The following is a 25,276-nucleotide window of genomic DNA, read 5'->3' as shown; positions in this document are numbered from 1 at the left end:
CCCTTCAGGGCTCTAGACTAAACACCTACCCAACTACCTTGCCCTAACCCTAACCGCTTAGTGATTAGAAAATGCAGCGTTACTACATGATGGATGGAAAATGTATTACATTATTACATAATGCAGCATTATTACATAATACAAGCTATGTAGCTAACAGAGCTAAGTTCACAAAGCTGCTACATATTTAAGTTATCTGCGTTAGAAAGCTAGCCTTAGCTATGTTTTCAAAATCTCATGTTGCTAAAGATAACTTAGCTATGGATAATGAAGCTACATAGCTAACATAGCTAAATAGCTAAAGATAAGCTCACAAAGCAGCTATGTACTTGGTACATTAGCTTTCACGACATTGCTAAAACTCATGTTGCTAAAGCTAACTTAACTATAGATAACTGAACAACATACCCAACTTTCTATGTAGCCTATGTAGCTAACATAGCTAGAGCTGAGCTACATTTGGTTGTTCTACATTTACTTAAGCTGACATTATTTAAGCTAACTTACCTGTAGATAACAGAGCTACAAAGTTAACTTAGCTATGTAGCTAATATAGCTAAAACTTGGCTCACAAAGCAGCTATGGAAGGTATGTAGCTATGTTAACTATAGCTACATTTTCTAAAGCTCACATCACTAAATCTACCTTAGCTACAATGGCTTATGTAGTTACATTAAGCTAAAGCTAACAAAGCTAAAATGGGTCAAAGTTTATGCAACCACTTCCAAAACGGATCTATGCATAATCAAATCCTGGATGAGGTCTCTGACCTCTTTCTGTTTTATCTATAAAATTTTTCTTAGCCTGTAACTGATGCTAAGTGATTTCATCGATGTAACTTAAAGCTGAATTTTCTCAAAAAAAAAAAAAAATGGAAAACTGGAGATACGCTGTACCCTCAAATGACGGCGATTCCCTTCTGAGACTTATGGCGTCTCAGATGAACGGTCTGTGAGAGTGGCCATCAGCGATGTTCGATCTGCAGCCAGAAAAGAATCATTATTTTCTCTCCAAAATGAGTCATTTATCATTTTCTGCATCAAAACAACAGTGGCAAGGTATTTTTAATTGCAAGGTGGAAAATATTGTAAACAATAACACAAAAAAAAATTAATTTAATTACAACACAAACCAATAAATTGGAAAAAACAGGGAAAACATATTGTTTTAGATGTCTCTTATTTGTCCTTAAAGCTTTTTCTCATATCTGAGATTGTATTGATAAAGTGACTCTAATTTTAGTGTATTGTATCATGCGTCATAGTCTAAAACTTGAGAATTTCATGTTTAGCATATGTCTTTTTATTTTGTTTATAACTAATAATTTAGCTCTAAACATGTTGTCTAAAAGGCTTTGAAATTTAAGTGTTTGTTCCTTTTTAAAAGCTAGCAGCCACTTCACAAACAAACTTGAATAAGGGTTTGATTTGCAGAAAATAAGGGAGCTGTGTTCCACAATACTCAGAGGAATAAGCAGCTCTTATGATGCAGCCTGTAATTGCCTCCGTTTACCAAAGCCTCAATGACACAGCAGCAGTGTGGCGGTGCTCCCTCTTATGCCCTTGCACAGAGCTACCTTAATTGTATCAGCACTGTGTAGGGAAATTTTTCAATGCGGGAGCATGTCCTTGAGTTGTGTGCAGCTGAAAAACACACATAACCCTTTTCCTGAGGAAGTGATTGTCCTTTTAAAGCTCTGTTTTTTTTTCTCCTTTCTTTTCAAAAGTCACCAAAATCAGCATTCATAAGCGCAGCCAAAAAGGCCAAATTAAAGACTAATCCTGTTAAAGTCCGCTTCGCTGAAGAGGTCATCATCAACGGCCAGGTTCCAGTAAGTCTCACTCAACACTGATGCACTACAGGACACATCAAGGCTACAATCAGGGGGGACGACAGCAGCAGGCTTGAACTCTTTAAGCTGATTTAACGCATAAAGGAAATATTAGAACTCAGAAATCACTCAGTGTAAAATGATGACATTCATGAGCAAGAAATGCACCTCCTCCTCATCTTATTCTGTTCCTAACTTCACTGAGATGTAATAGAGTGAGGGTATGAGTGACAGAAAAAAGGGGGAGAGCCTCCCTGATTTGTCGGATGTGTCACACAGAGAGGAGGATTTTTAAGAGCAGGCACAAAGTAGAGGGACTAACAGGCGGTTGTATCCTCTCAGCAAAAGACTACAGAACAAAAATCATGATTCATCTGTTCTACTTCTATTTCAGCTCATTAAAAAGACACAACAGATTGTTAACCTGTTAGAAATAGAAAAAAATGTAGCTTGGTTTGATGACAATATCTTTTATAGTTTCTGCCTTTATTTAAATCAAACAGTCAGTCATGGAGGAGGGCCTTACTTACTAAAAATGTAAGCATGGAAAACCGTCTTAAGATCTAAATATTTTAAAATAATCTGTTTACCTGCACTTGCAATGCTCACTTATTTCATGCTATGTTGTTTGTTTTATCAGGACACAAACCTAAGTGTAAAACTGACAAGTTGTGGTTTCACAGCCCAGTTATGTGTGAAATTACTTCTTGGTTGTGCACAGCAACTTTGTAGTCCTGCTGTCACTGTGAAAAAAGCCGTCAAATAGTGATCTATAAAGGAGCTAGTAGGCAGATTACGTAACCTACAGAGCCAGGCTAACTGCTCCCCCCTACTACAGTCCTCTGTGCTAGGCTAAGCTAGCTGTCTCGTGATGTACAGTTTCAACTTTCAGTCCGAAAAAGTGATTTTGCTTCTGACATGATTTCTGTCTCATCCTGAAGGAAACAGTGAAGGACAACTCCCTTCTTTTTATGCCAAATGTGCTGAAGGTGTACCTGGAGAATGGGCAGACGAAATCATTTAAATTTGACAGCAACACATCCATTAAGGTAGGTGACAGATTAAATCTTAATTCACTATGAAATATAGCCATGATGTTGAGCCTGAATGCTGAATGTAACTCAACTGCATTATAAAGTTCAAGTTCTCTATGGCTTTCACTACCTTATGTGAACCTAAAACACATGTTTCTATGTTTTAACTTTGCAGAGGAAGTTCTCATTACATGTTTATTGGTGGCCACCAGGGATGTAACAATACCTCACATCATAATTGTAAAACTACAGTGGCGGACTCAGGATGTTTCAGGGGCAGGGGCTGAAATGATAAAAAAGGGCACCTCTTGTGTGCAGTGGAGCAATGTCATTCAAAAAATGTCAAAGTTTTCTGCTTAAATAGTTGGAAACCCTGGTTAAGATTGAACATGTTATTATGATGATGCCTACAACACCCCTGTAAAAACAGACAAGGAATTACAAACCATTTAACCATAGATTTGACAACGATACACAACTTCATTGCATTTTTGTTAAGTTTTGTGTCCTCATCCACAGATTGTTTATTTAACATTTATTTTAATAAGCACTATGAGAGACATACGTTCAGTTTTATTTTGAAAGGTATATTACTTCCTGTCGTAATGTTTTTGTTTTGCAACCTTCTTTACGACACTTTACGTCTTCTTTACGCTGAGCTGTTGTAGCGAGAAGTTATTACTCCGTTGTTGTTACCCATAGCCACTGAAGTAAGTATGTACCGGTGACTATGATGATGACTATTTTCTCCTTTTTTGGACATGTAGTTACATCCATGGAGAGGACATCCTGCCCAACTACTGGAATGCACTTAATCACTTATTGTCCATTGGAAAGCCATAGGTGGCAGTACATCCTGAATACCGTAGACCATTTTAAGACAGCCTAGAGACACTTTGTCACATCAGTGTTAATTCTGGCAGTTATGTTTAATTTTAATCTTAGTTTTAATCTTTACATGATTATTACATTTTAGTTTTAGTCACATTTTAGTCATTTCTATCCTTTTCAGTTTTAATCTAGTTTTAGTTGACGAAAACTCAAAACATTTTAGTCTAGTCTGAGCCCATAAAAAGTCCTCACATTTTAGTCTTTACTTTTAGTCCAAGCATTTATTTTCTTGCCTAAATCTGGTACCAAATCATGGTAGTGTGTTCTCTGCACCTGGCCAAACCTTGGATCCCTGCTTTCTACAGCTAAGGGGCAAAAAAGATACAGATGCATTGTATTTTGACAGATTTACTCAGGGCTCTTTGTCAAACTCTGTCCGCTTAAGCCTGGTACATACCGTGCGATTTTGGACTTTCCAAGACGAAAGATGACCAACCATGGCAACATCTTTGGTCGTGGGTTTAAAATGGTGTTCTTTGGTTTCACTGTGAGGCAAACTGACAGACTGTCTTTGTCCTTGTCTTGCAACCAAAGATAGCCTGGGATAAAATTCTGACAGTGTCAGAAATGCTTCGACCCATGTTGACTAACCAACCAGTGAGAATGCAGGAAGAAATTATTTAATGATAAACGCAATACTAGTGCTAATAAATGCGTTAGCATTAGAATGGAGACACATCCAAACATCAAAGCTTGTGGGACTCCAGCAAGGAGAAAAATCTTGATCCCTGAAGTCTTTTTAAGCATTTGAATGCTACGATTACAACGGTTTTGTTGTTGTTTTGCTTCATTATTCAACACAGCGCTGGCAGCGTAGATGGATGATGCATACTAATGGAGTTTATTTCTTGGATAACATTGTAAGTCATAGCCTGTGATTCAGCATCATTTAGTGGAAGTTGTTATCCTATAGTCTGCACATATCAAACATGATGTCATATGAGATTCGTTTTGCTTGGTGTAGCATGCCAGAAACTTACAAGATTGCGTATGTATGAGGCTTTAGAGAGCACAAAGCCAAATGTTGTCCACCTAGATGGCACAAGAGAGAGCAATTTGTCAAATTTTGTTCACTCAAAAGGTATCAAAGATGGCACCTTAGTGTGTTTACCTACCATAGTGGCGTACAAGAGGGCACTTTTCAGGCAATTTTCAAACATAAGGCAACAAGGGGGCAAACCCCCCCCCCCCCCCCCCGTTTCCACTGATGCAGATGGTGCTGCTTCAGCTTCTCAACTTCACTGTGTAGGTGAGGCAGCAGCACTGGTCAGTCACATTTTATAAAGAAAACTATTCATTGATTCATTAGTAACTGTACAGTCTGAAAATTAAGAGGAATTGGTCAAGCATAGTCATGAAAATAAAAAACGTGTAAGCAAATTGTCCTTGTCAAAATGTCTGTTTACAGAATTAGCACAGTAGCATTGCCTAGAGCTAAAACTAAGAAATACAACACAATCAAGCACAAGTTTCATGTTCTAATGTGGGCTGTATTTCATTTTATTTATAGAGTTTGCTGTGGGCCAATTAAAAAGGAACCACTGCCACATTTGGCCCCAGAGCCATAGTTTGGACATCCCCGTCCTAAACTAAGAGTGCAGGACAGCATCTGCATATTAGAAAAAAAGACGAATGAATGAATGAAAAGCCTCACTTGTTACACGGGAAATCACACCCTAATAGGTGCATTTATTTGAGGAACATACCAGTTGACTTCTCTCTCTCTCTTCCCCTCTGTCTCTCATAATTCACACTCTTACAAACGAGCGCATACATGCAATGGTGGTTATATATGGATAAAAAAAGGTCAGCAATTATATGTGTAGGGTCATGAATATAAATTGGCTTCATTCTCTGGGAAAACTATAAAAATGGTGCTTAAATCATATCCTGAGCCCTGCAGTGTGATGTATATTATAACTTGAGAGTACTGTTACATCCCTAGTTGTCACACTTAACCATGTGTACAGCTGCACTGTTTTGGCAACAAGCAGGATGCTGCATCTGCACATTTCTGGTGCTGTATTAACTCTGACTTTGTCTTTATGGAAGGATGTCATCTTGACCCTGCAAGAGAAGCTATCCATTAAGAGCATCGAGCACTTCTCTCTGATGCTGGAACAGAGAGCAGAGGGATCTGCCAGCAAACTCATGCTCCTGCATGAGCAGGAGATGCTAACTCAGGTGAGAAAGCGCTTTGGGCAGTTAGGTGGGAGAGGCATTTTATCTCCAGGATGCACACATGTATTTTTGTATTCATAGTACATGAGAATGTCAAGGCCTAGTTTGACATTTTGGGAAGTATGATTATCCACTCTCCTGCCAAGAGTGAGAAAAGATCGATACATCTCCAAAATAATCCCTCAAGAAAATCACTACAGCTTGATTTTACTCTCCAGTTTCTGTATGGATTAAACCAAAGAGATGAAACATGATAGGCAATGTTATGAGACTGGTAGTTGGATTTTTTTATACCTTGGAGAAACAGCTATCCTGGATTTATCTACTCTCAAACTATCTTTCCTCCAGCTCATGAAGGAAAACAAGCTCATTTCTGACACAGTCTATTCCTATCCCATCATCATGACAGCCTCATGGCGTAATACAAAACCCAGCTTTTACAGTAAAGCACTTCCCATTCATCTTATAAATACGTATAAGAATTTACTTGACTGATGGAGCCCTCTTTATCTTCTAACTTGTGCTGCAGGTGACGCAGAGGCCAGGGTCACACAAGATGAAATGCTTCTTCCGCATCACATTCGTCCCAAAGGATCCGGTGGAGCTGCTTAGAAGAGATGCAGTGGCTTTTGAGTACCTTTATGTTCAGGTGAATATCAACAGATGCTATGTTTATACATGAAAGTTTATGGTGACAGTTTTGAAGTATCAAAGCGTCTGAAGACACCTTGGAAGCAGACTTCCTCTATAGTTAACGCCGTAGATGTGAAGTTGTCTTGAGTTTCATGATAAGAAGAGTAACTGAAGTGTAACCTCCTCCTGTCCTCTCCCTCTCCGTCTCCTTCAGAGCTGTAATGATGTGGTGCTGGAGAGATTTGGGTCAGAGCTGAAATACGACACGGCTCTCCATCTGGCTGCCCTGCAAATGTATATTCTAACCATCAATACCAAGCAGTCCCAGAAAGTCTCCCTCAAGTATATCGAGTAAGTAGATTGATCCTCAGGCTGAGATATGCAGGCTGGAAGCTAACTATTAAACTATTTGTTTCTGGTGACTCCTTGCAACTATAGAAGTGACAAGACAGTCCTATAACACAATATAACAACAGACTGTGTCTCAATTCAGCTGTAGCATCCTCTGAAGGAAGGATATGTAGTTCATGAAGGATGCACCGGCTAGATCCTTTGTTGATCTCGGGAAGAAGGACATATTTGTCATTTAAAGAAGCCTTCAAAATGGGACAGCCTAAAAACAATGTTGCCATGTTGTTCCTTTTGAAGGATACAGCCCCTGAATTGGGACACAGCAGTTGAGTTCACTGTTATTCTACTGCAAATCCAAGAGATACATCCCCACTAGTTAGGTAATGCTTCTAAGTGTATTCTGTCACTTAATCAATGCAGCACCTCTGGGTAAAGTAAATCAGTTCCTGGTCAAGAATGATGACTCGACTGTTTTTCCCAGTCATGGAGCGACCTTCTCTAATCTTTGTGAATTGTGCGTCTGCAGGAAGGAGTGGGGTCTGGCTTTGTTCCTGCCTCCCGCCGTGTTGTCGAGCATGAAAGAGAAGAACATCAAAAAAGCTCTCACTCACATCCTCAAAACCAACCAGAATCTGGTGCCACCTGGTAAAAAGGTAGAGTGCACCACTGCTTTTCTTTCCCTCCATCTTCCCTCTTTAATGTGGCTCTTCATCTCTCTCTCTTTGCTCTGCATCTTAAAAGACTCTCGACTGCCACCTAGTGGGGTGCTGCATTTCAAAATGAGAGCATTTGTTCTTGGAACAGATATTTCTGTATCTCAGTTGAAGGAGAAGTCATCATTTCATTGATTTTAGTGGGGTTTTTTTTCCATCTGATATCTCTTGTTTTCTCCAATTCTAGCTGACTGCTCTGCAAGCAAAGGTCCATTATCTGAAGTATCTCAGTGATTTAAGGCTATATGGAGGACGTGTGTTTAAATCCACTCTTGTTGTGAGTAACACCTTTTTTTTTAAAGCAGAAAGCGGATAATACTAATGCAAGTGATGCATTTATTGGCCTTCTCCTTTTGTTCACAGCAAGGTGAGAAGCACACAGAGGTGACGTTACTGGTGGGGCCCAAATATGGCATCAGCCATGTGATTAACACCAAAACAAACCTGGTGGCACTTCTGGCTGATTTCAGCCACGTCAACCGGATTGAGATGTACACAGAAGACGAGAACCGGGTCAGAGTGGAACTACATGTTCTGGACGTAAAGGTAAGAAATCATTACACTTCAAATAAATCATGTAGTGGCCGTTTACTAAATTTCAATTACAATTCTAGCTTCCCATGATCATAAAAACAAGATCATCGAAAGCAAACACTTCCTGTGCCACTTGTTTTTTAATGTGTAGTAAACAGAGCATATGCTCTCTCCTTTAGGTGTTGAACCTGCTAAATGTTCATATTTTTGGTGAAAAGTGAATTCAAACAGTTCAATTTGCGACATGTGGGCGTAGCTGAGACTGAAGCCACAGCGTGAGCATTCATGCTCCCTGAGGTACAGAGAGATAAACAGCAGTGTGAGCTGAAGCTTTCTACGGAAGAGGATTAGGGACAGAGGGGAAGAAAAATTATAGTGCTGTGCACTTCAAGATTAAAGTTGAAATGATGAGAAAAAGTCAGTAGCAACAACACTGGCAAAAACAGTGCCAAAAAAGTGGCGTAAAAGGGGCAGAAGTGGCAGAATGAGACAAAAAGAGCAAAAAATAGTCAGAAGTGGGAAAAAAAAGGAAATGGTAAAAATAAGCAAAATGGGAAAATATGGGCAAAAAGAAGGGCAAAAATGTGTTGCATGTGGAAAAAAGGAGTCCACTAAAGTGGCAAAATGATCCAACAGTGGCAAGAAGTGGCAAAAAAGGGTCAAAGATGACATAATGGGACATAAAAGTTCCAGAAAGGGTTGAAAGTGGCAGAATCAGGCAAAAAAGGGTTGAAAGTGGCAAAAGGAAATGGCAAAAATAAGTAAATGATCATGCTTAACAATCAGTGATGTTTGCCACAATCAAGTAGCTCTTGTGGTGGTTTTATGCATATTTTTGTAGTTTTCTAACAATAACATGTCTGTTCAGCAGCCGTTACAGCCTCATTCTGCTTTTACGCTCTACCATTTGTTCAGTCCTCATTGTCCTCTTCTCTTCCTCTTTCACAGCCCATCACTCTCCTAATGGAGTCTGTTGATGCGATGAATCTGGCCTGTTTGACTGCTGGCTACTACAGATTACTGGTCGACTCTAGGCGCTCCATCTTCAATGTGGCCAAAAACACAGACGGTATGGAGACGAGCACATCTGAAATCATCAGAAAATGTTTTTAAATATGCATGTTTCATTTTCTGGTTCCTCTTTGCAGGCCACGCAGCAAGAATAAAGCAGAACTACCAGCCCATCGAGTGTACATACAGCACACCGCATAAAGGATCTGAGGACAGGAACAACGTAAGGGGCAGCCAAGATTATTCTGATCAGGAGTTTGAATACCTCGACCACGGGAGGTGTGAAAGCCAACCGGTGTATGTAACAGAGATCCACCAGCCCCAGCACTCGATGCACATGTCAGAAAGAGCAGAGTGCTGTAGAATCCCTTGCACCCAAACTTACCTCAATGTCCCAAGGCCTAAACCCCAAGACTCTTCAAGGGGTGCAAAGGTCTCCTTTATATTTGGAGATCCTCCTTTGGACAGTGTAAACCCCCAAAATCTGGGCTACCAGAGACTGATGGATGAGAGCCCAGAGATCCTAGACAATCACAGCCCCATGTACAGGCGACTCGAGGAGGACTATAAGATGATGGAGGCCATAGAGGAGGGGGACGGGTATCACTACTCCACCAAAATCTTTGGCACAACCGAATGCATCGAGGAGCCACTGCTGCATGATATCTGCTACGCGGAGACGACGGATGACGCAGAGGACGAGGACGACATCAGCTGTGAGGAGGACATAGTGATGAGTGACATTGACAAGCCCATGTTGCTCTCGCTCTCAGGGTCTAGTGATGACATCATTGACTTGACCTCCCTCCCTCCCCCACCGGAGGGGAATGACGAGGAGGACAATGACGTGCTGCTGCACTCTCTTAACCTGGCCATCGCCGCTCCTCCTCCCGGCTTCAGGGACAGCTCAGACGAGGAGGAACAGCAAGGGGCCGGGTCTCGGGTCAAAGGGGCCTGCAATGATATCCCAGTGTCTCTTATAGATTCAGTCCCCACCCACAGAGCAGGGGGCCATGGGGAGCCTCTGAACGAGGCAGTGGTGTCCACCTTACAGGCCCTAGAGGCCCTCGCTGCATCTGAGGAACAGAGTCCGGCACAGTCAGAGAGTAGCACAGGTTCTCCTTTTACTATTGTAACATTCATCCATTAACACCACTCGACTTCCAGCCATTCACTTTGATTTGTCATTGTTTATTTTGTTTCACTTTTTCAATAAAGCCCATTTTGTTCTATGTTTTCATTTGTGTGAGTATTTCTTCATTCATTTCAGAAAAGTTGTGTTCATTATTCTTTCATTCATTTTCATTTCCAACATTTGTGCCAATTTGTTCTTCATTTTGTTTGTTTTCTCACATGCACACAGTTTAATGATAAATGTTTGATGATTGTACAAAGCTGTAACACATTTAACTAAAGGTACAGTGTGAGAAATTTCAAATAGTAGCATTTAGCAGAATGAACTTGGTTAAAATGATTATTTTTAAAGGCTTACTAACTTACTGTTTAACCTTAAGTATAGAATTGTTTTATTTTTATAAACTTAGAATAAGCCTTTATTCGTACATAGAGGAAGGTCCCCTGCCATCTTGGATTCAGGCTGATATGATACTGCACAAATATGTGTCTAATTAGTTTGACCACAAGTCACAAAATTTTTTTGTCTTCTTGTCCTTGTAAATTGGGTTGTCAAGATTAATCAAGTAAGGCAGGATTAATTATGGTCTATAATTAGTGCAATATTTTTTTTATCGTGATTAATCACATGATTTAATGTCTCGTTTTGCTTTAAAGATTCACAGACAGCTAAGAGGACAAGTCAAAAGTCATCTGAACCTTGTGATATCACATATTTATCCTTATATTGTCTCCTTATATCCTTTTCAATCCATGGCAAGTTCCTTTTTCTGTGGTTAAATACATATCATAATCTTTAATCTACCTATACAAGCAGGTCCGTATTCATACGGTTAATTTCGTTGACTAAAACTATGACTAAAAATGTTCATTGACAGCTTTTTTTCCATGACAAAAGCTAGACTAAGACTAACAAAAATAGATCTTTGCTGACCAAAACTGACAGAAAGTGAGTTTAGTTTTCGTCAAGATGACTAAAATGAGACTAAAATGTAATTTAGTTAGCTGAGTAAATCTGTTAAAATACAATGCATCTGTATCTCTTTTGCCCCTTAGCTGTAGAAAGCAGGGAGCCCAGGTTTGGCAGAGTGCAGAGAAAACACTACTATGATTTTGTACCAGATTTAGGGAAGAGACTAAATGCTTGGACTAAAAGTAAGGAGTCTAAAATGTGAGGACTTTTTATGGACTAAAACTAGAGTAAAATGTTTTTGTGTTTTTGTCGACTAAAACTAGACTAAAACTAAAAAGGGAAGAAATAACTAAAATGTGACCAAAACTAAGAGACATTTTATCTGAAGACTAAGACTAAAATTAAAAATAGCTGCCAAAATAAACACTGGGACATGGACTCTGTAAACCTTAAGTTTATGGAAGTAGAAATATCTAAAGTCACATTAAACAGTTTAAAATGTACACTTCAGGAATTTTAAAATGCAATGAAAAGGGTGCAATTAGTTGCAATTAACTATTGAAATTCTGAGGTTTAATCTCGATTTAATCTTTAAATCTTTTTTTACAGCCCTATAAAAATCTTTAACTTAGTATCCATTTTCAGCTAGGCAGTCTGGCTGAAGACCACAGATCTCAGATGCCCCTTCTCACAAACCACTATGAGACGCTGCCTCTGTCAGAATGGACATCCATGCTAAAGCATTCAAGGGTTGGGTTAGGGTTAAGGTAAAGGTTAGGATACCAAATGTAAAAAATCTGACACATTCACATAACATTTAATAACACTGAGTAAACAGTCCACTTACAGGAAAAAAGCTTTTACCATGAGAACACTCTAACCTAGCTAACTAAGCTACATTAGCCATGTAAGCTACATAAATAACATAGCTACAGAGCCTTGGAAGCTAAAACTTAAGCTGACAAAGCTATGTTAGCTAAATTAGTTTATGCTATATTTGCTTAAGCTATGTATTTGCATTACCTAAGTAGCTAAAATAGCTAAACGAGCTGAAGCATTGTTTGCTAAAGCTCACATTGCTAAAGCTAAAGCTAACATAGCTACTTTGGCTTATGTAGTAATGTTAACTATGTAGCTAGTGTAGCTACATTAGCTTTAGAGCTAAAGTGAGCCACCGTCTATGTATGAAATATTGCTTTGTATTGTGAGCAGTGTGGTGCTTTAATGAATGTAACTGCCAGACTTTGTTTATGAATAAAGTTTAAAGCTGTACTTGTTGTGATAGAGGCGGTGTCTCACAGTAGTGGTCTGCAAGTGGGGTGTCTAGGGTCTGCAGCCAAACCCCTCTCTTTTCCCGTTATTTTCCATCCTCAGCTATTGTTCTAAGCACCATTGTTGCTACATGTTTTAATGAGACCACAGTCAATGCCCTCTACTAGAGTAGTGTCTGAGTTCGCTTATGTATTGTTCGGATGAGCTGCTATAGTCTTCGATAGACGGCTCACTATAAATTGGATAGGGAGTAGGCCATGAATGTGTGATTTTGGACACAGATTTAAAAACTCCACCAGAAGTAGGCATCATAATCTAGAATTTGAATGTTAGATGTCACTAATATTCCCTGTTTTACACGCTGTACCTTTAAGTCATTTCTAGCACTTTAATGTAAAGTATTTGACTGTATCTTTATTTTAGAGATGATTATTTAAATTCAGTTGTCACTGCCTATAGCTATGTTTGAGTGTATCTGTCTGATGTACTGTGGATTTAGTGGTTAATGATTGTCTCTTTGTGGTACACAGGTGTAGAAATATCACGAGCCTTTAGTCCTGACTCCTCAGACTCTGGCAACGAGACAAACTCCTCTGAGATGACGGAGAACTCGGAGCTGGCCACCGCTCAGAGACACTCAGACCCCCACCTGAGGCTTCACGTGGCCATGACGGAGGGATACCATGCGATGAATGATGAGAAAAGAGAGGGCACCGCGGCTAGCGGAGGTGGCGTGGGAGCTATGCAGTACAACCCCCAGGAGCATCAGGAGGAGGAGGCAAAGTCCTCGGCTGTCACCTCCTCTCAGATCTTTCACCCAGACGGCGGTGAAATGGAGCCGGAGACGATGGAAATCAAATCAGTCAGTGAATACTTCACCAAGATGCATATGGGCTCGGTAATGAGCAGACAGAGAGGAAAACAGAAGGAGGCTGAGAGCAGAAACCAAGGAGAAACCTGTGAATCTCACACGATTCCTCAGGACTCAGCTAAAGATGAGCTCCCTCATCTTGTTGGGAAGTATAACGCTTTCACTGTGAGAGATTCCTATTACATGAATCAACTTGATCTGGGGCGAACTCACTTTAAAGACAAGCATCAAAAATGGCAGCAGAGAGTGCCTGGTAACAAAATGGCAGAAAATCTGTCCACAGATAGTGTGAATGAGTCACAGGCTTCCCACGCAGAAAGGTTGACAGTAAAAGCAGAGAAACAAGACTCAGATGAACGTGGCCAAAAGATAGATATGCACACTCGCTCTCCATCCAGAGGGCCTGCAGAGGGGGACGCTGCTACCCAAGAGAGCGAGCAGCAAATCAAGAATCCACCATCAGAGCAGGACATCACACGGTTGCATGAATACCACTTGAGCAAGCGTATGTCATCGATACAGAGCGAGGGCATTCATTCTCTCCAAAGCTCACAATGTTCCTCTATAGACGCTGGTTGTAGCACAGGCAGCAGCAGCTGCGTCACTCCCATGGATTCCCCTCTTTGTGCCACAGACAGTATGCATGTTCTGTCGGAGTCATCGCTCAAGGGACTGAATTATGTAACTGCTGAGGAGAGAGCTTATGGGCCCTCAGGTCAGGTGAAGGCTGGCCATCCCATAGACCCCACCCTGCTGAGGAAGATCCATGCAGCAACAAGTGCAGAGCCGGGGTCACGAGGGACAGGGGACGGCAGTCACAGGATGCCCAAGATAAAAGAAACCACAGGTAAAACTAAACAGAAGGGTGCTCTTTACTGTGTGTTAATGCATGAAATTAATCCACTACAGTCAACACCAACATCAAAAACATCTTTTACAGTGCATTCAGCTCTAAACAAAGATCTGCTTAATAGGCCCATGTTTGGAATAACTAAGTAAGATTTATGCTGCACAAATCTCTGCTAAGGTAAAGTGGATTTATGGAAGCAAACAGCTGAATTTTCACCTAGATATTTTCCACACATTGAATCACACAACTGAGCGTCAACGCAGCAGGATGTCACCACGTCTGTGCAGACGGGGCTGATATATCGGGATCAGGAGGCGACTGGTCATGCATGTAAAAAAGCATTTTCATACTTTTTTCAGCAACTCTGTTGCTTTATCTAGCATCTGTGTTTTTCGTAAGTTGTATTGTGGGAGATATATAGTAGAAATTCACTTGAAAGGAACTCTTCAAATGTCTTTTAGTTTTAATGCTTTGTGGATCTGTGATAGGACTATGGATAGAGTTTGAAACAGAGATGAAGTGATGGGGAATGGCATGTAGGGAATAAGCTAAGGCCATCTGCTTGTAATACTATAGAGAATGTAGAAAACTGGGCAGTGTGCGCGATCTTTTAAGGATCATACACCAATTGCTCCGCTTTGTTAGGCAAAAACTGCAAATATTAAACATGCTTTGTTGAGCCAAGAATCTTTCAGTATCTTATGGTTCAATGTGATTGCAATTTTTAGGGTTTAGGTTCAGTTCAAACTATTTTTCCACAACACATCTCCTGTTTCTTATATGATGTTGATTCTCACTACTCCGGTCTGCTGTGCATTAAAGGTCACATATTTTACCCCTTTAAGACATGTTTATATTGGTCTCAGAAGTCCCCAAAACATGCCTGTGAAGTTTGTTGCTGAAAAAACACTCCAGTATTGGATCTTTGCATGTCTAAAACCCCCTTTGTTTCAGCCCTGCTCAGAACAAGTGGTTTCTGTGTCTGTGGCTTTAAATGTTAACGAGCTGTCTGACTCTGCCTCTGATTCAGCCCCTCTCAGGAAATGCTTGTGGCTTAAAGAATGTGGCTCTCCTGATCCTCCAGCTGAGAGGAGGGCAGAACTTTCCTTCAAGTGGGGAGGTCCGACCCAACCTGGGGGCGGGGCTAACACCCCACATGACATCATGAGGGGGAAGTCTGAGAGAGGCTTGTTTCAGCACACATTTTGTGAAAGGTGGAGAAAGAGAGGGGAGGAGGGAGTGTATTTTTCTGGTTCTTGGGGGGACTGTGGACAGGCCAGGAGCACTTATTTTTGTTAGAAAAGCCTGAAAAAGTGCATTTTGAATAATATGTGACCTTTAAGGGGCTGTAACTTACTATCTAACATTAAAAATCCTAATAAAATGATCTCAAGATCATGCTTAAAAAACTCTGATTAATTAGATTTTTTAAATCAATTGATAGCACCACTAACAACATTAAGACCACATGTATAACTGTGAACTGACAGTCATTTGGGACCCTAAAGGACATAAATAAATCAGAAGGGTTACAGGACGATGAATTAAAAATCTACTGATGTTTATGTTGAAAATAGATGTTTTTATTTTGTACAAATCTATAAAAAAAGTGAAACACATTCATGTTTGTTTGTTTGTTTGTTTGTGATTTAAGGGAGATGCTTAACAGTTCTCTTTGTTTCCCTACTACCCCTAGTGTAGCTTGCACACAGCTGAAGAAAGTTGGGGAAGAGTCATCTTTAGCTCTCTCTGAGACCACCACCACAACATTGTCACCATCATCTTTAAGAAGTAGCACAGAGCCCAGCGGGCTAACACAGGCCCTACTAGAGCCTGACCCACACATTGTGGCTTTCCCCTCAAACGGATCTTCATGTGACCCAATGACAGGCAGCCTCAGAAAGCCACGCAGGGTTCGGACGCTCAGGAGGAGCTTGAGCACTATAATGCCAGGTTCAAGGAACTTAGAAGCCCTGTTTGTGAAGACAAAAACCTCACTTAAAGGAAAAAGCGTTGGTCAGAGCTGCCAATCTCAAGATCCCACAAAAGCAGAGAGGATATTCTCTTCTAAAACCTTGCCCAAGAGTTTGTCCCAGGGTTCAGTCGCACTAAATCCAGGTGGTAGAAGGCAGGTAAGAGGAGCCTCCTCATCACTACCAAAGTCTTCAACATTAAGGCTGGATGCAGGTACATGGAAGTGTCGTGGACCATTCAGTCACTGCTTCCTGAGGAGAAAGTCAGATACTGAAGCCCACGATGAAAACAGAGAGACGCCATCACGTGCTCTGTTCTCTCTTAGCTCTGTTTCTTTTAGTCGCAGAGAGAACCCAGGCACGACGGCCAAGCGTAGTAATAAAGACACGAGCCTTAAAGCAAGGCTGGCTCGTGTAAATTCAATGAAGGGGAAAACCTACAGCCTTCACACAGGGTTTGCACTCGCGAGAAAGGATGCCTTAGATATGGTCACTGTGTTGCGTTCCAGCCTCGGTCACTCTTCCAAAGGTGAGAAGCGTGAAGTCGACGAGGTTGACATGGATACACACTCCCAGCTGCTTTTAATGCAGGCCAAAGTGCTGGGCAGCGCCTGCTCTCAGATGGCCGTGGAGTACAGCAGCCCAGAGGAGTTACTGCTCACTCTGACGCACAGCTTTCACACGCTCTGCTGCTTGACTCAGGCCTGCATGTCGCTGGTTGAAGGCCTGAGCAGCGAGAGGGAGCGGCGCGAGGTGGTAGCCAAGGTGGAGGAGGTTGTGATGAACTACGTGAGTCTGCTGAAAGCTGCTGAGATGGCTTCAGGAGGCTCCCCCGGTGACCAAAGTGTGAATGCATTGACACATCACTCTGCCACCATGTCTACTATTATAAACACACTAACTCACTCGCTGCAAACACTGCTCAAAAAGTAAACTGTTGTTTTTTTGTTATTTATGTTCTAATTATTGATTTTAAAGCCATACATAAGAGACATGGGTGTAACAACCAATGTGAACTGCTGTGAAAAAGAATTACTTGCCTTGTGTATACAATATTTTATTATGTAAAGTTAAAATGAAATTATATGAAACAGTAAAGTTTTAAATAGATTATATGAAGACCTTTATGAAGATGAATAAATCACTTCTCTCAAGTATATTATCTGATATATCATAGGGATTATTTTGATGAGAAATTGGTTGTATTAGGGACTTAATATTTAGATTGCTACAATCTTAAAAGATCCTTGTTTATATTGTAAAAAAACTTTATGTTAAAGAAATGCATACGATATACAGCTACTGACAAATCATTGCACAGGAAAAGACATGACCTTTTATTTGCTGCAATCACCTTAATTTAATGAAAACTTTACACATGAACACTGAGTACTTTCCTGTTTTTGTCAACATCATTAAAACTAATTAAAACTTTTCAGAAAGTCTTTCTCAAATATTTTTTGTCTGCGTGATTTAATAACCATGCATGTCTGTCATCATTCTCACCTTAGATTTAACATCGTCCGCTGTGGTAAACACATTCATGATCACTGATTCCCCTCTTAGGTGACGTCTGACTAGAAAGAAGCAAAAAAAGAGGTAGAGAAGGTGACTTCAAATATAAAACATTGCTCTTAAATATGCATTATTCATACAAAAACACTGCTTGACCCATGTTTAGTTTTATAACTATGTTTAATAATTCATGATATTACAATTTACTCAAGCCGAAGTGGTGGTAATGCTCTTTGCATTAATGATGATGACGGCTCATTTCACTAAGAGGACTGGAGAGTGTTCGCACAGCGGCGTATGTGAGGGGAGCCAAGCACCTGCCACATGGGGCTAATGCATATCAGAGCTATGCTTGTAACTCTGTGAGGCTGATTAATGCTAATATTAGCATTAACATTACAATACCAACATGCCCTGCAACAACCTATTTTTCTGTTTGCCTGCTGGTATGTTTAAAAGCACAAAACAAAGTACAGCTGAGGCTCATTAGCGGTCCTGAACTTAAGGATTTTGCTAATTCATGCTTTTACCTGATGATGGGAGTATGAAAAATCACAGACATTGTTCCAAATTCCCTTCAGGGGGGTTGAATGATTGTGTCTGGTTGCATGGTAAGTCATTCAATAGTGGCTGAGGTAGTCTGGCAGCAAATGTACATGTCTTGGTGCCCTCTTTCACAGACCATTTATGTGGGACGCCATCTCTTTCAGAACTTAAGTGCCATCATTTGAATAAAGTCTAACATTTAGATTCATGAACGACACTGCAAACATTACAGACATAGCAGTATTTCATAAATAAAACCGAGAAAAAGGTCAGAGATCTAATCTGGGATTAACCTTGCAAAGCAGATGGACACACCCGTTTCTGTGTTTTACACTGGCGAATCCATCTTGCAAAGGTCCCGTCTGAACAGTTTGGGCCTGGTTAGAAAGTGACCGGACCAATCAGTGTCGAGGGGCAGTACTTTCAGGCCTGGCGGAGTAAGCAAGCAGCGACAAGAGGCCGGTGTAATTATGGTGGAAGAGATTAGCGTGGATGCTGCTAAAGCGCCAGTTTTATCAGAACTTGATGACATTTCTTCATTAAAAAAAGAACAAAGAACAGCATTGAGCTGTTTTCTTTTCAAAAATGACAAAAGTCTACAGTCGCCATGGTTCACGTTATGCAGTTCTCTCTGGAGTTTACTCATCGGCAGTGGTGCATCTCAGTAGCGGCTACGTCACGTGTTTTGTTGCTCTGATTGGCCCGTAAAGATGTGGCAGACAGAACGTTCATCCAATCACCCTCTGAGTTTTTTTTCAAAGGCTCTGCCCTTTCCCAAACACTGTCTATGGGAGGTTTTCCAGATGGATGTGTGAAAACAGATCCATCCGGCATGTCAGGTTAATCTGGGATTCTATCAGCCTGTTTTGGAAGATAATATAGCTACACTAGCTACATAGTTAACATTTCAATGCAAGCCAGTGTAGCTAAGTTAGCTTTAATAACATTTGCTTTAACTAACGTAGCTAAAGCTAATGTTGCTTCATAGATAATGTAAGTGTGTATCTTATGTATCTACAGTTAGCTTGGTAGCTTGGAAGAGATGCATGTGCTTTGTGAGCTTAGCTTTAGCTACATTGGCAACATAGCTACATTATCTATGTAGCATATGGAACTAGCAGAGCTACGTGAGCTACTTTTGTTACGTTCAGTTTTTCTTATGTAGGATTGTCTTTTGATCTGTAAGCAGAATGTTTACTCCACTTAATTAAACTATTTGTAATCAGGTTTTTCAGGTCAGGTCTTAACCTTTCAACTTCTGCTATCCTAACCCTTACGTTAAGCCTCACCCTAATCCTAAATGGAAGTTTAATCCCATTTTATTTCAAAATTTTTAGCATGTGTTTCCATTCTGACAGAGGCGGCGTCTCACATTGACAGTGTGGGAAAGGAGGCATCTAAGATTTATAGTCTGCAATGATATCTTGAGTAGTTCAGCAAGACCAAAAAAGTAGACAATCACAATCAGACTGCTATTTTCTTCCCTGGAGCTGCAAAGCTAAAAAGTTATTTTCTCCTGTGCCTCTCTTATATGATTTAATGCAGAAGATAGATGCTTTATTTGACTTGGATGCAGAGATATACTATATGGATAAAAGTATCAGGCCACACCTGTTAATTACTGAATCAGGTGAATCAATCAGACCCGTTGCCACATGTGTATAAAATCAAGCTCCAAGCCATCTCAATTTGCAAACATTTGAGCTATAAATGGGTTGTTCTGAAGAGCTCAGTTACTTCAAATATGGTATGGTATGGTACTGTCTTTGCAATATGACTGTTTGTGAAATTTCATTCCTGCAGGATATTTCACAGTCAATTGTAAGTGATGTTATTAGAAAGTGGAAGCGTTTAGGAAGAACAGCAAGTCAGCCACAAAGCAGAAGACCACATAAAATCACAGAGTGGGGTCAACAACTGCTTAGGCGCATGGTGCGTTAGAGTCGCCAACGCTCTGCTGACTCCATATCCAAAGAGTTCGGTACTTCTACTTGCATACAAGCACAAAAACTTGGTGGTGGGTGCTTCATGGAAGAGGTTTCCATGGCTGTGCAGCTGCATGCAAACCTTACATCCAAGTCTAATGCTAAGCACTAGATGTGGTGTAAAGCACAGTGACACTGGACTGTGGAGCAATGGAAATGTGCTCTGTGGAGTGACGAATCACACCTCTTTGTTTGGTAGTCAGATGGTCGAGTCTGGGTTTGGCGGGTGCAGGAGAACACTACCTGCCTGACTGCACTGTATCAGCTGTGAAATTTGGTGGAGGTGGGATAATGGTATGGGGCTGTTATTCACGGTTTGGGCTAGGCACCTTATTTCCAGTGAGGGGTGATCTTAACGCTTCAGCATACTCACTCATTTTGAACAATGCTATGCTTCCAACTTTGTAGCAACAGTTTGGAGAAGGTCCTTTACTATTCCAAAATGACTGTACCCCAGTGCACAAAGCAAGGACTATAAAGACATGGTTTGATGAGTTTGCTGTGGAAGGACTTGACTGGTCTGCACAGAGCCCTGACCTCTCCCCATTGCACCTTTGGGATGAACTGGAATGGAAATAGCAAGCCAGGCCTTATCATCCAACATCAGTGCCTAAACTAGTAAATGCTATACAGAATAAATGGGCACAAATTTCTACTTCAAAATTTTGTGAAAAGCATTCCAAAAAGAGTGGAGGCTAGGGTAATGAACAGGCATCCAAACACTTTCGTCCATATAGCGAAGATCCCCTAGATACCTGCACACTGTGTAAGATATGCAAAAATATCAGCAACACTAGAGTTGCCAATGTTTTTCACAATTTTGATTGTGCCCACAGGTTTGCATGCTGTTTTTGGTGGATTAATTCACCTACCTTTATGAAAAACAATTGAAGTTTCTGCACTTATCAATACTATTGATTATTAAAATTGTATCGTTTTAAGGCACATCATATAGAAAAAAATTGTAAAGTATAAAAAAAAATGTTGCCAACCTTAGTGTGGACTGATCATAAGTAGCTAAATCATACTCAGCTGCAGAGCCACATATTATGAACAGATCAAAATAATATTCTATCTTTGCTTGAAGAACCAGTAAACCTCAACAGAGGAGTACATTTCACTTTCCTACGTACACTCATCAGAAATGAAACTGCTCTTTCCATTTCTGGTACCCACCTCATTACCCACAACTCCTCCAGCTGTGCTATGACACTGTCCTAAATAATAAGCTGACTGCTATCCTTGGTAGTTATTCTCTAAAGCAAACCACTTTACAGCATATATCATATATGCTTTATCATATCACAGTAAAAATGATCGCCTGTTATCAACTCGACATTGTAAAAGATGACAAATTTATCTGTATTTAGTTTGTGACAATGAGGAAGTGATACTGGCTAATTATACATGCCATGGGCCTTACCCAGCCATCTGTTACTTTCATCTTATCAACTCATCAACCCATCATCAATGTTCTTTCTGCACTTGATGACACTCAAGACTTGAAGCAGGACTACTTATCAACCTTTCACGACTACAATGTTCTTCCGTCTGGTGAGTACTCGTTTTTTTGTTCATATGTCTGGTGTATAAAGCTTAATAATTATTACAAGAGGGGGAAATTAAAAAAGTTTGCTAGTGAAATTAAGTGGCACTTACATGTACTTAGTATGCTTAAAGTGTTTTGCCTGATAAAAATTATTAATGTTTTCTTGGTAATGGAAGTGTGTTATTAGCATTCTACCAGTAACACTTTTTTTTCCGTACAGATGTGTTTGGTGCTGCTGGGCCTGTTGTGTTGTCTCTCTGTGTTGACAGCAAGCGTTTCTTACCCAAAATCTCTGCAATGTGACGTTCACGAGACCAACAACGGGAGTGTGGTGACGGTGGACTGCACTGGGAGAAGCCTCACAGAAATCCCCTTCGGCATCCCCAGAGACACTACCAATCTGACGCTCACCATTAATCATATTCCAAAGTTAAACTCCACCTCTTTTCACGGTCTGGAGAACCTGACTGAGATTGACATGAGGTGCAACTGTGTGCCCATCAAAATTGGTCCCAAGGACCGCATGTGCACTAAGAGTGTGACTATAGAGACAGATACTTTCACCAGCCTGAGGAATCTCCGAGCCTTGTATCTAGATGGAAATCAGCTCTACAGTATACCCAAAGGCCTGCCTCCCAACCTGATCCTGCTGAGTTTGGAAATCAATCACATTGTTGAGATTTCTAAAGCAAACCTCAGCGAGATTAGAAATATCCAAATGCTTTACCTGGGTCAGAACTGCTATTTTCGTAATCCGTGTAATGGTTCCTATATAATAGAGGCTGATGCATTCTTACAGCTTAGTAATTTAACACTGCTCAGTCTTAAGGCGAATAACTTATCCTTTGTTCCTCATCAGCTCCCAGCGAGTCTGAAGGAGCTGTATCTCTATAACAATAATATCCCAAATATCACCGATGAGGATTTCAAAAACTTAACCAACCTTGAGATACTAGATATAAGCGGGAACTGTCCTCGATGTTACAATGTGCCTTTCCCATGCACCCCTTGTCCAAATAATTCCCCTCTTAACATCAGCATGGCAGCTTTTAAAATGCTAACAAAGCTTAAGACACTTAGGCTTCACAGTAACTCCCTGACACACATGCTATCCGAGTGGTTTGCCACCATGACAGAGCTGAGAGAGCTCGATCTCTCATCAAACTTTCTAGCAAGGGAAATAGGTTTCACCAAATTCCCACGTTTCCTGAGCAAGCTTGAAGAACTTGACCTTTCTTTTAACTATGAGCTTCAGAGGTACTACCAAACACTGAGACTGAGCCACAATTTCTCCAAGCTCAAATCTCTTCGAGTTCTCAGACTAAAGGGTTTTGTGTTTCAGCAGTTGAAGCCAGAGAGCGTCGCCCCTTTGAAACTTCTCAAAAACTTGGAAGTTGTAGATCTGGGTACGAACTTCATTAAAATGGCAAACCTTAGCATTCTGATGGAGTTAAAAAGCTTTAAAATAATTAGTCTGTCAGACAATAAGATATCGTCCCCCTCTGATGGTCAGCATCTTGTTGGTTTCTCTGAAGGAGAGCCTTTGCAGTGGTCTCCCATGCCAGCTGCGGCTCCCTATCAGAGAAAGGAAGTGAGAGAAATCCATTACTTCAGATATGACGAGTATGCACGCAGCTGTAAATACAAAGACAAAGAACTTGGAGTTGTCACATCCTTTGTCAAGAAGCAATGCAGTCAGTTTGGCAAAACCCTAGATGTGAGCAGAAACAACATTTTCTTCCTGCATTCAAGATTTTTAAACCTCAGTGAGCTGAGATGCCTAAATTTATCTGGGAATGCAATGAGCCAAAGTCTGAACGGCTCTGAATTCACCTATCTGAGCAATCTGAGGTACCTGGACTTCTCATCAAACCGTCTTGACCTTCTCTATTCGACTGCTTTCCAAGAACTCAAGAGTCTTGTTGTCTTGGATATCAGTAAAAACAACCATTATTTTGAGTCCGAAGGCCTTACTCACATGCTTAATTTCACTAAAAACTTAAAATATCTGAAAGTGCTGCTCATGAACCACAACAAGATCTCAACTTCCACTAACACAGACATGGAGAGTCAATCTCTAGAGAGGTTAGAGTTCAAAGATAACCGGTTAGATATGATGTGGAGAGATGGGGACACCAGATACTGCAATTATTTCAAGAGGCTAAGCAATCTGACTGTTCTTGACATATCTCATAACAATCTCAATTTCATCCCAGCAGAAGTCTTCAGTGGCTTGCCAGACAAACTGTCTGAGCTTTACATCAGAAACAACAAACTAAGAGAGTTTGATTGGGGGAAACTGCACCTGATACACTCTTTGCGAGTCCTTGATCTAAGTGGAAATAGTTTAACTACTGTTCCACACATGCTGTCAAACTGTAGTCAAACCCTCCAGAAGCTCATTTTACAGAAGAATAAAATCGTACAGCTCAGCCCAGATTTCCTTAAGGACGCCTACAACTTAACCTATCTAGATCTAAGTTTTAACAGCATACAGCACATTGACAAATCTAGCTTTCCAGATGATGTAGTCAACCAGATGTCCATGCTGCTGTTGAACAACAATACATTCCTCTGCACTTGCAATGCCACTTGGTTTGTCACATGGCTCAACAAGACTACAGTGACCATTCCCAGACTGGGCACAGACGTCACCTGTGACAGTCCAGGAGAACAAAAAGGTCATCCTGTCATCTTAGTGGACCTTCAAGCCTGCCAGCACCACTATCTGTCCATTATCCTCTACATCCTCATGACCTCCGTCACCATTGCCTTCCTCACCCTGTCCATCTCCAGCCACCTCTTCCTGTGGGACGTTTGGTACATCTACCACTTCTGCAGAGCCAAGCTCAAAGGCTACAAGCGCCTGCACTCCCAAAGCTCTGTCTATGATGCCTTCGTGATATACGACAAAGAGGATCCGGCTGTGTCAGAGTGGGTGATGAAGGAAATGTGCGTCCATCTGGAGGACCGCGGAGATCGCCGTCTCACTCTGTGTCTGGAAGACCGGGACTGGATACCTGGATGTCCCCTGATCGACAACCTTTCCCAGAGTATTCACAAGAGCAAGAGGACCTTGTTCATTCTCACTAGCAGATACATTAAAAGCGGCAACTTCCAGACGGCTTTCTACATGGCCCACCAGAGGCTAATGGATGAGAAGGATGATGTTATCGTGCTGATCTTCTTAGAGAAAGTGCAGTGCAATTCAAAGTACTTAAGATTAAGGAAAAGGCTGTACAAGCGGTCTGTCCTGGAGTGGCCCACAAACCCTCAAGCTCAGCCGTACTTCTGGTTTACCCTGAGGACTGTATTAGCAACTGAGAGTCACAAACAATACAATAATCTCTTCAGAGAGACACTGTGAACAGAACTGCCATGCTGTACTAACTACTTTCTCCTGTTTCCATTGTTCTCTGGGGTATAAAATTGTGATATCTCATTATTAAGTGTGAAAAAATGAATTTATAAGTAACTGTGTCTAAATCT

At 40.9% G+C, this 25,276-nt stretch overlaps 2 protein-coding genes across 2 annotated transcripts in view; both read left to right on the top strand.

Annotated features, from left to right (window-relative positions):
- The window catches only part of frmpd4 (FERM and PDZ domain containing 4), a 56,840-nt gene extending 39,278 nt beyond the window's left edge, over window positions 1-17,562 (top strand). Inside the window, exons 6-17 of the mRNA XM_041807420.1 lie at window positions 1,727-1,831; window positions 2,773-2,880; window positions 5,809-5,940; window positions 6,467-6,586; window positions 6,785-6,921; window positions 7,448-7,574; window positions 7,822-7,911; window positions 7,998-8,180; window positions 9,117-9,237; window positions 9,317-10,294; window positions 13,029-14,216; window positions 15,921-17,562. Coding sequence (XP_041663354.1) covers window positions 1,727-1,831; window positions 2,773-2,880; window positions 5,809-5,940; window positions 6,467-6,586; window positions 6,785-6,921; window positions 7,448-7,574; window positions 7,822-7,911; window positions 7,998-8,180; window positions 9,117-9,237; window positions 9,317-10,294; window positions 13,029-14,216; window positions 15,921-17,125 — 4,494 coding nt within the window. The 3' untranslated portion in view covers window positions 17,126-17,562. The remainder of the gene's footprint in view (window positions 1-1,726; window positions 1,832-2,772; window positions 2,881-5,808; window positions 5,941-6,466; window positions 6,587-6,784; window positions 6,922-7,447; window positions 7,575-7,821; window positions 7,912-7,997; window positions 8,181-9,116; window positions 9,238-9,316; window positions 10,295-13,028; window positions 14,217-15,920) is intronic.
- A 4,165-nt stretch (window positions 17,563-21,727) lies between these two features.
- Window positions 21,728-25,170, top strand: tlr7 (toll-like receptor 7). The gene is made up of 2 exons (XM_041807418.1): window positions 21,728-21,792; window positions 22,008-25,170. Exons 1-2 carry the CDS (start codon window positions 21,778-21,780, stop codon window positions 25,152-25,154), a joined length of 3,162 nt encoding a protein of 1,053 aa, XP_041663352.1. The 5' UTR covers window positions 21,728-21,777; the 3' UTR covers window positions 25,155-25,170.
- The last annotated feature ends 106 nt before the right edge of the window (window positions 25,171-25,276 follow it).

This window comes from Cheilinus undulatus, linkage group 15 (assembly GCF_018320785.1).
Source record: "Cheilinus undulatus linkage group 15, ASM1832078v1, whole genome shotgun sequence".
Classification (NCBI taxonomy): Eukaryota; Metazoa; Chordata; class Actinopteri; order Labriformes; family Labridae; genus Cheilinus; species Cheilinus undulatus.
The sequence above is the reverse complement of the archived record's forward strand: the minus strand, read 5'-3'. Positions and strand labels throughout refer to the sequence as shown.